The sequence below is a fragment of the Saccopteryx leptura genome, chromosome 1 (genome assembly GCF_036850995.1).
Source record: "Saccopteryx leptura isolate mSacLep1 chromosome 1, mSacLep1_pri_phased_curated, whole genome shotgun sequence".
Classification (NCBI taxonomy): Eukaryota; Metazoa; Chordata; class Mammalia; order Chiroptera; family Emballonuridae; genus Saccopteryx; species Saccopteryx leptura.
The window spans coordinates 18,467,424-18,483,223 of NC_089503.1; the positions used below are offsets into that span (position 1 = coordinate 18,467,424).

The following is a 15,800-nucleotide window of genomic DNA, read 5'->3' on the forward strand; positions in this document are numbered from 1 at the left end:
TCCCCCAAAGAGATAGCGTGCCCACCCTGAGTAACCCATTCTTATGTCGCATCAGCCCCGTCTTTCAAGTGGTCAGAAATACTTAGACGAGAAACCCTAAGCTATTGCTTCCTATCAGTTCCTGGGCCACACAATCATGGGTTATTCTTGATTGTTTTAGTTTGGGCAATTTTGGGTGACCTCTGACATGGTTCTCAGAAAGGAATCCCTAGCCAGCAGCCACAGTTAATTGGCCTGCTGGTGGCCTGTATCTGCTAAAAGGACAGAGGTTAAATGATCCAGAAAGACCTTGGCATCTCTCGCCAAGGTCAGAGGATGAAAGCCTGCATTCACAGAGCGTAGGATATGCCTTCTGTGGGTAAACAGAGCATTTATCTTCCGCTGCTTCTCGCCGCTCTGCATTCCCCAGAAAAGACAAACCAGTCCAGTCTGTCTTTATACTGCAGACACTCCCAGTTAACACAGATAGGTAATGTTTGTGCTATGTCTGACAGAATCAGGACTCCTGTGCATAATTTTGATATAAATGATAACTTGGCAAAGTCGTCATCCCATGTACCATCTGCCGGAGCTCGTCGGCAGTTGTGTACCTCTCTGGCTCTTTTTCCCCCCCTTGGGTGTTCTAGGCATACGCTTTTGTTCCCTCACATCTTAGAAGCTATGACCCTGGCCTTAGAAGATAAGGACCCTGACTTAGACGTGCCAGGCAAGAGCGGTTGGCCCAGACTCTGCACACACCCGTTGGGGCTCCTTTATAAGATTCTCTATAGCCATGAGGCTTGATTCAAAATGCTCTTGCTCAGGTTAGGTCCCCCAGTTAGCAGTGTGGCTGAGGATGGCCTTCCCTGAGACTGCAGCCGCCCAGTGCTTCGACACATGGTTCACCAGAAAGTGCTAGGAACAGGGACAATTCTCGATCAACTGGGGAGGGGGCGGACACCTGTGTCCAGACCTGCTTGAAGTCATAGGTAAGCTCAGGGCAGCTTTTCTGCTCTTAGGGTCCAGCTACTCCTAGGACACATCTCTCACTAGCTTTCCCAGCAAGGGGTCGAGCAGTTAACATGAGTTTTGTCTCCTTGCTTCGCCTTTCTCTACTCTTACACGCAGTGAAATGACCAGAATAAAGGCAGGGGAGAAAAGGAAAAGCAGGAATCCCAAACCAATTCATCTGTGGAAACAGAATTATTGATAACTATCCTAAGAGTGATGGTTGCAGAGAAACATTCGAGAACAATTTGCAGAAAGCTATGGGAAAATAAAGTGAATTCTCATTGCTGGCCTCGGCTCACAGTGAGCTCTGGTCCTTGCATGAGGAATCTCAGATTCTAACAGCCCAGGGACAGCACTGTTGTGTGCCCAAGGCAAGGCCCTTTGACATGACCCAGCCCCTCCTGTCCTTCTGCAAGTTCTCTCTCATCCTCCCTTCTTCTGACACGCAGTTGTTTCTAATGACAGTTAAATCTTTGCTTCTCTTTCTCTCCTTGGGACTGTTGTATTAACCTTCTGTCTGCTACCTCACTTCCTTTTCCATGCTAGCCAATGAGGAACACTGGCCAAAGGTATGTAAGATCATTTTTCCCCCTTTCTTTCCCTCCCCCCTTTTCCCCTTTTGTTCCCTTCTCTCGGTATATAGGTCGTCCTCCAAAATACAATGCAGTGCTGGGGTTTGGAGCCCTTACCCCAACATCCCCCCCATCCAGTCATCCTGACTCCCCTGAAAATGAAAAGACAGAGACCACATTCACTTTCCCTGCACCTGTTCAGCCTGTGTCCCTGCCCAGCCCCACCTCCACAGACGTAAGTAACTTGGGAAAAGCTCGCTGTCTGAGAGCTTAACTCGGGGAACCGTTATCCTGTGTTGTCTCCTTACCAGCTGCACCTCCTTGACTAACCCTGGGACAGCAGTAATCCCTGCAGGACCCTGTGTGCCAGGAAGGCAGCTCTCTGCCGGGGCCCCGGGTCCTGCTGTGTCCCTGAGGCTCGTGTCCGATACACATCAGGAGGCTCAGCCCGAGTTCCGGAGTCTGGGTTTGATCGGCCGTGACCGAGTGCGAGGAAGGGAGATAGCACGGAGGTCAGAGCGCATGCCACAAAAAGGCAGGCAGGTTTCTGTCGTCAGCGTTTAGGAGGTGGGGAGAATGAGCAAGGTGTGTGTTCCCCCAGCAATTGTTTCCTGCTTCAGGCAGACTTCAAGAAGTGGGACACTTTTCTCCAAAGCAGCTGTATTCAGCAGAGATGGTTAGAAATGGGTTCCGGAAAGTGTCAGATATTTAGTATTCCTTCGCCTAGAAACTATAGGAGTGCCAACTGGTGCCCTGAGCTTTTAAATGAGCATTTACAAAGGGTTGTTCTGAAGGCCAGGAACCAGAGCAAAACCAACTCCTGCCCTCCAGGAGCTCGTGTTGCATGGCCAGAGGCAGGCGATAAGCAAGTGAACGTGTAATTTGTCAGATAGGTGCTGTGACAACAACTGGGGCAGAACAGGGCAGAAGGAGTTGCGGCAGAAGGTCGCTCTTGTATTCGAGTGCCGAGAGAAAGCCTCTGTGATAGGAAGGGCTGTGTGGGGTGAGGCCGGCGAGAGAGCAGTCCTTGCAGAGGGAACTGCCGTGCAGACACCCTGGGCAGGAACGTGCCTGGTGGGAGAGAGGCAGCCAGGGCAGCTGGAACAGGGAGCAGGGAGCGGTGGGCGATGGGGCCCCCGAGGTGGCAGGGCCGCTGTGCAGGGCCTTGTGGCTTTTACTCTTAGGAAATAGAAGGACACTAGAGGGTGTTGAGTGGAAATGTGATGTCATTTTTTTAACTTATTTTGAAAATTTTCAACCTACAAAAAGTTGCAGTAACAATACAAGGAACAAATGTATACTCTTCAACTAGGCTGACAAGTTGTTACTGTTTTGCCACAAAAGCATCTCCTCCTACACACACACACACACACTTTTTTTTTTTTTACTGAACTAGTGAAGAAGAAATTGCAGACACCATGCATCTTCACCCAAAATACTTCTTTGCTATAGCCACAATACAGTTATCAAATTGAGGAAATGTAGTATTAATAAGATGTTATTATATAATACACAAATCATATTCAGCCTTCCCTATCTGTCTTAGTGGCCTTTTTCTTTTTTTCTGCTCCAGAATCCAATCCAAGATCAATCTTGACATTTACTATCTCCTTCGTCTCCTTACTCTGGCACAGTTTCTTAGCCTTTGTCTTTCCTGACATAATAGGCCAGTTGCTATGTCAAGTGTCCCTCCATTGGGATGATCCGATTGTTTCTGTAGAGCAGCTTCGAGGTAGGAGCCCGAGTGTGGTTTCTGTAGGAACACTGAGTGAGTGGTGGCCAGCCCAGGCTCGCAGTGTTGGTCCCGTGGTTGATGATAACGCTCATCTCTTAAAATAGAGCCCATCCAATTTGTCTGCTTGTAAAGGTGCCCATTTCCTCTGGTGGAAACAGCTTTGAGTCTGTAAATATGCAGTTCCCCAACAAACTATTACTCAGTGGGGTCAGCATCCTTTGATGGTTCTTGCCTGCATTTATTATTGTAAGTTGTTTGCAAAAATCGATTTGGGTTTTAAAAGAATTGCTGTGTGTGAAATACAGAGGAGACTGGGGCGGCTAGGATGGAGGAGGCTGCTGCAGTCATCCAAGCAGAGGCGACGCTAGCTTGGCCTTGTAGGATGGCACCGTAGAGATGGAGAAAGTGATCGACTCGGCATGTGCTTTGAAAAGCCAGCAGGATTGAATAACGGGGTGTAAGAAAAAGAACAGTCAAGGGTGAATCCAAAGTTCTTGGCCTGAACAGCTAGAAGGCTGAAGCTGCCATTTACTGGCAGTGACAAGAGGTTTGACATGTCCCATTTTTTGGTAAAGTGTAGAGCTTGTCTTTAGGATCACCTTCAGGTAAAATGTCCCTTGAATTTGTAGGTTTAGTCTTACTAAAGGTCTACCCCTCTCCAAAGAGCAAAAGATTACCGTATGCACATCCTGAATTGACATTCCGGAGACAAGAAAGAAAGTGTCATCTTTGGGGGACCAGGGTCATAGAAGAGGTCTGTTCTCTTGACAGGTTTCCTTCGTGGAACATAGTTGGTGGCTGCAGACCCAGCCTTGCTCTCTAGATTTAGCATTTGTCCAGCTTTCCTGACTTTCGGCGTTAGTAATTGATTCAGGTGTGAGAGTCCCTGTTAGAGGGTTGGTGGTTACAGAGATTGTCGCAACTTTTTCTCAGCCCAAGCCTTGCCAGGAGATTGACAGCTCATAGCTTCCTGGTGGGGCGCTCCCCAGGGAGGTTCCCAGTGCTGGAAGCCAGAGGGTTTTGTGGCTCTGCATGTGAGTCTGTCTTCTTAACGAGTGTTGATTTTGTTGTTTTGTGATTTTGCGTTGAGCGGGTTTATAAAACGGTTTTCTTGAGAGAATCCACTCAGATCACAAACTAAAAGCTTCTGCCAGGTTTTGTGTTAAAATGCAAACACTATTCTCTTTAGAACTCTAAAGGTAGAAGGAAGCTTTTCTAAAACCACTAAGTATGTTAATAACTTCCTAGGTTAAACCTAGTGGAATGGATTTTTTTAAAAAGATAATTGGCTTCTACTTTCATAGTATCCTAGCAGTGTCAGTTATTAGAATCAACACAGAGGGCTCTGTGTATTTGCTGCTGGGTGGTATAAGCCCCAACAATATTAATTAAACAATAACAGTTGAGAGTCAGACATTTCCTGGATCAATAACCATCTAAGGACTTGGTAATACAAGACACAGCCGGCACTAATCCTCAGGATGTACTTGTTGCCACTATCATCATTTTTGGGAGAAGGAAAGATATGGTGATGTGATTATACGAATTTTTTTTATTTTAGCAAATGATGAAGTTACGATTGATAAAACCAGGTGTTTCTGGAAAACATATGTCCTCAGCTTCTAGCAAAGAATCGTGGGTCTGCTGTCTTTCAACTGACCATTCGGTTTATGGTAATAATTTGGTCAGTCACCAAAGCCCAAGCTTTTTGACCTGGTCAGCACCTCCATGGGACCTTCCTCGGCTCTGCTTAAGCAAAGAGCCAATTCGTCAATTATGTGGTTGAAACACATATCATTTTGTATTCATTTCTAAGGGCTAAAGTTCTGAAATATGGTCGGGGGGTTCCTGAGACTCTTTCAGGGGGTCCTTAAAGTCAAAGCCGTTTTCATGATACTGCTAAGACATTCTTTTCCAGTTTCATTCTCATTGTCCCAAGAGTATAGACAGTGGAGCGTTCCAGATAGTACATGACATGCTGATGCCATCACTCTGGCGGCTAATGGAGAGTGTGCACTTGCATGTTCTGGGGTTTTAAATTTTTTCAATGCATTATTTTTATAACTCTGTGATTCTATAATTATTTCAAAGCGAAAAGGTTTTTAAACTTTAAGACAGTAAAGATCAATATATGTAACTCCCATAACAAAAGCTCTTTGAGGTCCCTAGTAATTTTAAGAGTGTAATGGGATGCTGACACCAAAAAGATTAAGAACGGCTGCTCTGGACTATGTAGAGAGGGCAGAAGTTGTTTTTCCTTTAGCAACTTTGAAAGAAATTAATCTTTATTTGATGCACTCTCTGCCTCCCACTTCTTGATGTTCTCCTTAGTCAGGAGCAAAGGAAAGTGAGCGGAACTCGACCCAGCAAATTCTTCTGAATTAAATGCCCAGCTTGTCTCCTGTGTTCCTTCTCTGCTAATTTTATCTATGGTGCATGTGAGATACTCTCTGAAACCCTAAAAATTTTGTGAACTTCATAAAGATGCAGACTTCACAACATGAAGCTCAGGTTCAAGAAAGACCAGCTTTTTAGCGAAGAATACTCCTCCACTTGATTTTAAGAATGAAAGGAGAAAGTCGTGGTGAATAGCGGGATGAAACTTTGTTTCTTTCAAGTAGAACTGTCAGGCTGGTTCTCATGTGATATTTTTGCACATGTACTGAGTATCTCTTTTACTGCCCAGAGGTAACATTTTCTTACTAAGAAAGGTTAAAATCCATCCATACTCTTATCTTATAACTTTTTCATCTGGTTTTCTGGGCTGCTGGATGCCATAGTGAATTACAGAGAAAGTTTCCTTTCCTAGAGAGAAATTGTAGGTCTGGGAAGATACTTTCCTTCAGCGGCAGGGGTGGTTGAGGGGTTATATCATAGAAAGGAAGAGCTGAACAGTGCTCTCTGTATCATTGCTTTCTGTGAACGATTTCTGAATTAGGCCTTTTGGCAGAATAGCCTAGAAACCTAAACACGCTGGAAGTGAGAAGAGGTCTGGTCCCCGCTGTGGCACTGCCCCGGCTGGCTCACCTCTGACACGTGCCTTCAGTCTCCCCTTCCTGGTGTCTGTCAGCAGCGTGACTCCTGTTCAGAGAACGGGTCAGGGATTGACTTGTGGAAAAAATACCTCTGTAATCTTGTTTCTGTGTTCTCTGCTCCAAATTTTAAGTAGATCTGCTTTTTTTTTTTTTTTCTGGTGGTGCCTTCAGAGGTGTTGGAGGAAAGCCAAAGCACCGAGTGACTATGAAACTGAACAGTAACAACCAGAGGGTTCCAGCAGACTTACCTGAGAACTGGAACTCGTGGGGGGGGGGGGGGGCGGGCAGAGTGCCCGGAGGCGCTCTTCTGTTTGTTCTTATCTGGTGGAGTCGTTTATAGGGAGGAGTAAAGCTCTCAGAATAGAGAAAGGTCCATTGAACAGCAAATGCCAAATTCTGGTTTTGAGAGAGAACACTGTCTGCTGTTGCTTTGGCTTTTAAATTCTTCATATTAAAAAGCTATATGCGTTTAATTGGCTCCTGACTTAATCTTTTCCCATTTGAACTTTCACTATATTTTTTTCTCCCTGAGCAAGCAAAGAGTTTAGTAAAATTCCATTTCTTGTCTGTTGTCTTTCTCAATACTTCTAGATTCCCTGCAAAAATGATAGGTAATGAGGTTTGGTATCATTGTTTTTAGAACATTTTGATGGATTACAGTGTCTTTAAACTGTCTGATTTGTGGGTTGGATTCTACCATAATGTAAGAAATGCTGAGCTGTCACCTGTAAAGTTAATTTTGGCCTAAGTGACAACAGAGGTTTCCTATAAAGTCTGTTTTAAGCTTAACAATACTGTGCCTGCCCAGGGCACCCCAGCTCTGTGTGGCAGGTAGGGGCTTGTGCCATTGGGACTTTGTTTGGATGCTCTTGTCACACACACGTTCAAGGGGGCAGGGCTGATTGTCCTGAGACATTTATGCGTATCCAGAATGTGCATGTTAACATTCACATTTTTCCTTTCTGTTCTTTCTCTTACCTTTCTTCTCAATTTCACAGGGTGATATCCATGAGGATTTTTGCAGTGTTTGCAGAAAAAGTGGTCAGTTGCTGATGTGTGACACGTGTTCCCGTGTGTATCACCTGGACTGCTTAGACCCTCCTCTGAAAACGATTCCCAAGGGCATGTGGATCTGTCCCAGATGTCAGGACCAGGTACTGTGGGGGTCACCGAGGGTGCAGGGCCGCACAGGAGGCCGAGCCCGCAGTCAGGAGGCCCTCCTTTCCCCTGCAATATGGGGGGATGGCGGAGCCTTGCCCCTTTCCCACGCAGACGAGCCCACAGTCAGGAGGCCCTCCTTTCCCCTGCAATCTGGGGGGATGGCGGAGCCTCGCCCCTTTCCCATGCAGAAGGCCGAGCCCGCAGTCAGGAGGCCCTCCTTTCCCCTGTAATCTGGGGGGATGGCGGAGCCTCACCCCTTTCCCGCGCAGGAGGACGAGCCCGAGCCCGCAGTCAGGAGGCCCTCCTTTCCCCTGCAATCTGGGGGGATGGCGGAGCCTCGCCCCTTTCCCATGCAGAAGGACGAGCCCGCAGTCAGGAGGCCCTCCTTTCCCCTGCAATCTGGGGGGATGGCGGAGCCTCGCCCCTTTCCCGCGCAGGAGGAAGAGCCCGCAGTCAGGAGGCCCTCCTTTCCCCTGTAATCTGGGGGGATGGCGGAGCCTCGCCCCTTTCCCGGCAGGAGGACGAGCCCGCAGTCAGGAGGCCCTCCTTTCCCCTGCAATCTGGGGGGATGGCGGAGCCTCGCCCCTTTCCCGCGCAGGAGGAGGAGCCCGAGCCCGCAGTCAGGAGGCCCTCCTTTCCCCTGTAATCTGGGGGGATGGCGGAGCCTCGCCTCTTCCCCGCGCAGGAGGAAGAGCCCGCAGTCAGGAGGCCGTCCTTTCCCCTGCAATCTGGGGGGATGGCGGAGCCTCGCCCCTTTCCCGCGCAGGAGGAAGAGCCCGCAGTCAGGAGGCCCTCCTTTCCCCTGCAATCTGGGGGGATGGCGGAGCCTCGCCCGTTTCCCACGCAGGAGGACGAGCCCGCAGTCAGGAGGCCCTCCTTTCCCCTGTAATCTGGGGGGATGGCGGAGCCTCGCCCCTTTCCTGGCAGTCCTCCCGGCCACGCCTGCCCTGGTCCGGTCTCAGCATAGAGCTCTCACCACACAGCGTCCACAGGTTTTCCTGTGACATTCGTTGAGGCGGTGATGCTCTGTACAGGTGGAGAGACCCTAACTGCTGTCCTTTATTTAAAATGACATCTCCTCATTATTTTGACCCTTAAAAGTTCGTAAGACCTGCCTCGTTCTCTAAGAATGGGCCTAACCCAGTATATGATTTTGAAACTCTTTTTTGAAAATAAAATCCTGAAATGAAAGTGCTCAGTTGATTGCTTCATTCAGATAACAGCCGCTTCACTTTTAACCTGCCCTGGCATCAGGATCGGCAAGCTCACCGAAAAGTGCCCTGTTAATATTTCATGGACTTGAAAGGCAGACGTAGAACCTTGCACTGCTTAGCAACAGGGATACATTCTGAGAAATGTGTCACTAGGTGATTTTTGTCATGAGAACATCATAGGTGCACTAACACACACCCAGATGGTCTGGCCTGCTACACATCTAGGCTGTGTGGTATAGCCTGGTGCTCCGAGGCTACAAGCTTGTACGGCGTGTTACTGTACAAAACAACACGAGATTGAATCAAGCACAAGAAAAAATGATGCAATAGAGAGACACGGTAAACACGCAATGTGTGAGGCTGCTGTAGCGTAGCATGGTGTACTGTTTACAGCAGACTTTTTTTTTTTATAATAAATAGAAAGTGTACACTCTAAAATAATAATGAAAAGTATAGTATAGTACAGGGGTCAGGAATCTTTTTGGCTGAGAGAGCCATGAACGCCACATATTTTAAAATATAATTCCGTGAGAGCCATAAAATGACCCGTGTACCTTACGCATCATCCAATAAAAATTTGGTGCTGTACTGGAGGACAGCTGTGATTGGCTCCAGCCACCTGCAACCATGAACATGAGCGGTAGGAAAGGAATGGACTGTAATACATGATAATGTTTTATATTTTTAACTATTTTTTTTATTAAAGATTTGTCTGTGAGCCAGATGCAGCCATCAAAAGAGCCACATCTGGCTCGTGAGCCATAGGTTCCCGACCCCTGGTATAGTAAATGCACAAACCGATAACATTGTCAAGTACTATGTACTGTACATGAGTGTGTGTGCTATACTTTTCTACAGCCAGCCCCGAAGTAGGGTTGTTACACCAGCAGCACCACAAACACGTGTTCTACGATGTTACTGGGCGATAGGGGTTTTTTGGCTCCATTGTAGTCGTAGGGGACCACTGTCGTACACGTGGTTCATCGAGGATCAAAGCATGGCACAGCACGTGATGGTATTCTCAGCTGTCCCAGCCTCTTCCCTCCTCCGCTTAGTTTCCGATTTCTTTTTCTCAACTGTTCACGTATCTTAATGTTTTCATTATAAATGGTCTCAACTCTTTTTTTGGAAGTAGACAAAGTATAAATAATAAACAGATAAGCTCAATAGCTCAGGAGACACTGGGCTGCTGCTCAGTTCTTTGGAATCCTGATTTGAGACAACTCTGGTTTCCCCTTTTAGTCTGGGTCCTCTTCCTCCTGCCTCCCTGGTGTGGTTGGTAGAGACAGTTCTCTCTCTGTTCTCTTCCGGTTGCTGCTTTGTGAGCCTCTGACCATTTTCCACACAGGGTCTACATTATACTTTAGTATTCTAAGCTGATACCTAATTTCCCTGGTCAGGCTGTCTTTGAGGGACCCACAAAACTACAGTTGAGATTGGCAGCCCCTGTCAGGACAAGGACAACACTGTCATGGCCGCAGCCATGCTGCAGATGCGCAGCGTGTGCTGGTGTTGGCTGTGCAGGGTAGTCGGGGTCTGTGTCCCGGACAAAAGGAAAGGAACCAGCCAAGTCCCGGCATCTTTCTAAGCCGGGGCTCGGATAGCTTGGCTCTGCCCGCCTTGCCCGTTGTTCTCGCAGGCTGATATCCAGAACTTTTGAGTCCACAAACTTTCCACCAGGGTTTTGCAACACTGCCACCATAATCCTTCCTGGATTTTTGTCTGCCAGTCGCTACAGACACGAGCTTGTGATTACACAGGGAAGGTGTCTGTATACCTCCTTCTCAAGGTCAAATTCTAAAACTCTTTTCAGATGCTAAAGAAGGAAGAAGCAATTCCGTGGCCTGGAACTTTAGCAATTGTTCATTCCTATATCGCCTACAAAGCAGGTAAAGAATGACCCATGCTTCCTTTTGTGTAATCTTCTCCTGTTTACAAAATAAATAAGTACTGGGAAAGAAGTGTTTGCTTTGTTTTCAAAAGGAAATTTAAAGTTAAAAATTCAAAGTTTCTAAGGAACAAAGTGGGAAGTTGTGTAGCGCTTTCTTGGGGAGGAAAGATGAGGAGTAGATCTTGTTTGTGTGAAGCCAGGCCCAAGCCACCGACAGTTTTCCTGGGGTCTCTCTGCACGAAAGGGAGACCATTCCGGTGTGCAGGGCCGGTGCGCAGGCTGTGGGACCCAGGGGAGCTTTGTCAAGCATTCTACACACCGTGGCCTTTTCAAATAATATTGTTGTTAAAAACAGTTTCTTGTTGTTGTTTTTTTCCCTAGCAAAAGAAGAAGAGAAACAGAAGTTACTTAAATGGAGTTCAGATTTAAAACAAGAGCGAGAACAACTAGAGCAGAAGGTGAAACAGCTCAGCAATTCGATAAGTGTAAGTAAACCTCATGCCTTCAGTGATACACACGGAGATTCAGAACTTTCCATGTACAGAACAGTTCCTGTGGTTCCCAAAGGCTGATTCTGATTCTTTTCTTCTTCCTCTTCTTCTTCCTTCTTCCTTCTTCCTTCTTCCTTCTTTCTTCCTTCTTCTTCCTTTTTTCTTCTTTCTTCCTTCCTTCTTCCTTCTTACTTCCTCCTTCTTTCTTCCTTCTTACTTCCTCCTTCCTTCTTCCTTTTTTTCTTCTTTCTTTCTTCTTCCTTCTTTCTTCTTTCTTTCTTCTTTCTTTCTTCTTCCTTCTTTCTCCTTTCTTCTTTCTTCTTCTTCTTCTTCTTAGAGAAGGGGAGATTGAGAGACAGACTGACAGACTCTTGCGTGTACTCTGACCGGGATCCACCTGGCAGCCCTTGTCTGAGGTCCATGTTCTGTCTCTCTGGAGCCATGCTTGCATCGGAGCTATTTTTAGCCCCTGAGGTGGAGGCTCCACAGACCCATCCTTATCACCTGGGGCTGATTCACTCAACCAATTGAGCCATGGCTGTGGGAGGAGATAGGGTGGGGGCTGGAGAAGCAGATGGTCGCTTCTCCTGTGTGCCCTCGCTGGGATCAATACTCAGGACATCCAAATGCTGGGCCAATACTCTACTTCTGTGCCAACCAGCCAGGGCCTGATTGGAATTCTTTAGCTTGTTAACACAATTAAGATGGGTGGATGGAAATTGCCCCCCAGCTAGCGATGGGCCTCAGGTACAAGTAGCCAGTGGCTGTACGATGCTTTGGCCAAGCTCTGAAGCACCCTCTTGGTTGGAGTCCGAGAGCAAGGATTTCCAGTCTCCAGGCTGAAGAGGTAGATTGGCAGCTACAGCGGTGTAGCCAGCAGCGCCGTGCCGGCCTGAGCATGTCTGGGAGGCGTGTGGAGCCTCCCCTGACACCAGGCAGACACAGGCCAGGTCTTTCTAGTTGCCCAAGCTAGTAGGTCCATCCACATGATCCTTCCCTTCCACACCATGCTGTTTTCATTTCCCATGTGTCCTGACCAGCCTAGGAAAGAGGGGTTTCTAGAGACAAGTATGGAGGTAAATACTGCCCAGCCTGCCCTGTCCAGGTAGGAAAGAGAGTTGCATTTGCAACGGATTCAGAGGCTGCTTCCAACAGGAGCAAGTTCTTTTCCATTGAGCAGGTGCCCCTTGTTGGAGTGAGGTGGCCACAGCCCTCACAGACACAAGATGGTGTCCTAGACTTGGCCAGAGTTAAGCTGCCCCACTCACCTGCTTTCCCTCCCCACGTGCTGCCCGTGGCAAGCAGGTTTCATGTCCCTTTCCCCGCCTAGAATAGAAGCCCACAGGTGCGAGAGGGCAAAAGACTGCAAGTGACCAAGCAGAAAGGGTTCTGGTGGCTGAAGTTTCTGATTCTCCTAAACATCGCTGTCCTGCCCCAGGCTCTGCCTCTAAATTATCGCTGGTCGAGTGGTCCGTATTAAGCCCTCCAGTTGAACCCAGATACCCCAGCTGGTCTCTACCATGGAGAGCTCAGGCTGGTCCTGTGCTTGTTAGCATCCTGCGGCATGGTGGAAACATACCTGCCCCAACCAGCTTCAGCGCACAGCGCAGTGGTGGGAACTTCATTTTTAAAACAACTTTGATTTCATAGTATTAGAGTGGCCATTCACTTTTGTTCTAAGTCCTGATGTCCAGTAGAATTGGCTTTTAGACCACGCACTTGCCCCTCTCTCTTGCCTCTGGGGCCTCCTCTTTCCTTGGGTAGCTGCACCCACTCCCGCGTGGAGCAGGACAGGTCCGGGGGCTGCCCTCCAGCCAGCGAGCATCCTTGCGCCTGCGCCGGCCAGGCCGCAGGCTTAGTGCCGCTGCCCTGTCGTTTGCTGCAGAAATGCATGGAAATGAAGAACACCATCCTGGCCCGGCAGAAGGAGATGCACAGCTCCCTGGAGAAGGTGAAGCAGCTGATCCGCCTCATCCACGGCATCGACCTCTCTAAACCCGTAGACTCTGAGGCCACTGTGGGGGCCATCACCAATGGCCCGGACTGCACCCCCCCTGCCAACGCTGCCACCTCCACGCCGGCTCCCTCGCCCTCCTCTCAGAGCTGCACAGCGAACTGTAACCAGGGGGAAGAGACTAAATAACAGCTCTGCTAGGAGAAGCCACGGGGTCCCGGCGGCAAGGGGAGCAAAACACTGAAGACTCTAGAAAAGCAAAGCCGGTTTCTTCTGGAAAGTACAGAATTCTTTTGGTTCTTTGGTTCCAGAGAGAGAGAAGATGCTTGTGCCAGGTGGCACCAGAGTTTGCCAATTGATCCTTCTTATTCTGTGTGTACATGCAAAGATTGGACCATGTTACATGAAATAGTGCCAGCTGGAGGTTCTTTGCCAGCACCATGCCAAGTGGAATAATACATTTACTCTCTCTATTATACACCAGTGTGTGCCTGCAGCAGCCTCCACAGCCACGATGGGTTTGCTTTGTTTCGCTGGGTGGGGAGCAGGGACGGGCGGAGGGAGGAGAGCAGGTTTCAGATCCTTATTTGCTGAGCCGTTTGTTTAGGTAGAGAAGACAAGTCCAAAGAGTGTGTGGGCTTTTCCTGTTTCTAAACTTTCACTACTATAAAACCAAAAAAAGGAAATCAAGATTTAACCAACCCCAGTGCCCAGAGGAAGGGTGGGGAGGGGAAGGGAGGGAGCCGGGGTGGGAAAAGTATATCAAATAGCAGTATTTCTTATTGTCTGTGGTGGGCCTCAGTGTGCGGAGAGATGGACAGTGAGAACAGCCACCAGGTTCCTCCCCCGAGGGCTCCGCCCCCGCCGTGGGCGCCCCACCGCTCCCCGCGTTCCTTCCCTGCTTGGCAAACCGGCGTGCACCCGCAGATGACGGCTCCTTCCCTCTGAGCAAGGCAGAGCCAGGCTCAGCTGGCCCTCGCCCGGGGCTGGCGGGCTGGCTGGGAAGAAGGGCGGGTGTGTCCAGGAAGGAAGAAAGGTGGATCAGTGATTTTACTTGAAAACAAGCTCCATCCCTTTTCTATATTTATAAGAAGAGAAGATCCTGAGCGAAGCAGCACTCGACCCAGGTGTGTGTGAATTGAATGGAGACGTTTGTTTTGTTTTTGTTTTTTTAATTTTTTTGTTTTCTTTTTTTTTTCTTAAAAAATTTTTTTTATTTTGTCATTTATTTCACTTTTTTTGGTAACAAAAACTAAAATAAGGAATAGAAAAGCTGTTTTTCAGGCTGACAGTCCAATTAAGGGTAGTCGAGACCTTGCATGGTAGAATAGGAATCATAGTGTCAGTGAGGTCCAGTGAGTCTGTGTGCGTCCTTGTGTCATCGTTCCGGGCACTGTTTTTTTATGCAAGGGCAAAATCTTTGTATCTGGGGAAAAACAACAACAACAACTTTTTTTTTTTAATTAAAAAAAGAGAAATAAAAGATATTGAGGTCTTCCTAGTGTTACTTAAATTAAGATCAAGGTAAAAACCATTGTAAAAAAAAAATTACAAAAGTGCTATTTGTTTCCTAAAAACAGTGATTTCTATTAAAAAGGTGTCAGAACTGGAGAAAATGCTGTGTAGTTATAATTTTTCAGCACAGAACCTGCTGATCATGATGACATTTTGCTGTGTTTGTGTCTCAAGACTGGCGGGCTCGGCTCCCTGACCTCTGACCTGAGGGCTGCAGCCTGCGAGCAGGGGGGGCTCTCCTACCACCCCCGGCCCCCCTCGGAGAAGACGGCCCTCTCTTCTCGGGGCAGGGATCTGGGCTCCTGTTTTCAAAGCCCAGGTGGAGCGTGGATGGTGTCAGGGCCCTACCCATGGTCCCCTCGGATTTTGCTAGAGCAAAAGGCTGGTGCCTCAATAGACTCCTTCCTTTGGTGCTGCTCTTGGTCTTTCAGCCACCAGCATTCTGAGTGCCTGGGGGACAACTTGGAAGGAAATGGCCAGCGAAGCTCTTTGGTGCCTATGCACCCCACCTTCTGGGAGGGTGCAGGGGGGTAGGCTGGCTGCATCAGCCCTCGGTGCTTAGGAAGAACAAAGGAATGAGATTTCTTAAGGTTACGCGGTGTTTCTGAGACGGAGAGCCCGGGGCGGCCTTGGTGTCTGCCTTGCCTTTGAAGAGAGGCCTGAATTTCCAGCCCCCGTCCTCTGCCTGCTGGCTCCAGGCTCCCGAGTTCACTCCCCGTTTGACCCCTTCCAGGGTGACCTTTGGCTACGATCTCTGTGCTTGGCTTGGCAGGGCCTGTCCCCTAGTCCGAAAGGCTCTGACCGTTTCTATCATCTTGCCTTGTGGGAAATCAAGTTGGTCAGATGTGAGCTCCCGCTGGAGTCCTTTGCCCAGCTGTGTGCCTGGCCCACAGGAGCGAGCCCTCCAGAGCGTCTCTCCCAAGCCTGTCCGTGCTCCGTAATGGCCAGAGTCTAGCAGGGGCAGGACTCCGTGTCTCCCCCACCCAGCTGGACCCAGACAGACACTTCTTAGGTGAGCTGTGTCACCTCTCCCGGTGGTTTTCCCTCATCCTCCCGGAGGTGATGGGGCATTCAGGGTGGCTGCACCGGCCTCGGAGCCAGGCCCTGGAGAGGCTGCTGAGGGAGACAGAGAGGAGCTCCCTTCCTCATAGAAACCAAGGTGCTGTGTATCAGCAGGGAGCTCTGGAAATGCCCAGACTCGTTGGAGGAGGAGTTGGCAGAGGTTCAGAGCCCAGCGGCAGG

The 15,800-nt window shown here is 48.7% G+C and overlaps 1 protein-coding gene across 10 annotated transcripts in view; it reads left to right on the plus strand.

Moving 5' to 3' along the window:
• Positions 1–15,344, plus strand: part of PHF21A (PHD finger protein 21A) — a 178,805-nt gene extending 163,461 nt beyond the window's left edge. For all 10 annotated transcript variants that reach the window (XM_066362589.1, XM_066362553.1, XM_066362597.1 and 7 more), the window contains 5 exons: positions 1,634–1,797; positions 7,331–7,486; positions 10,521–10,596; positions 10,980–11,083; positions 12,975–15,344. In XM_066362589.1, the coding sequence (XP_066218686.1) occupies positions 1,634–1,797; positions 7,331–7,486; positions 10,521–10,596; positions 10,980–11,083; positions 12,975–13,232 (758 nt within the window). In that variant the 3' untranslated portion in view covers positions 13,233–15,344. The remainder of the gene's footprint in view (positions 1–1,633; positions 1,798–7,330; positions 7,487–10,520; positions 10,597–10,979; positions 11,084–12,974) is intronic.
• The last annotated feature ends 456 nt before the right edge of the window (positions 15,345–15,800 follow it).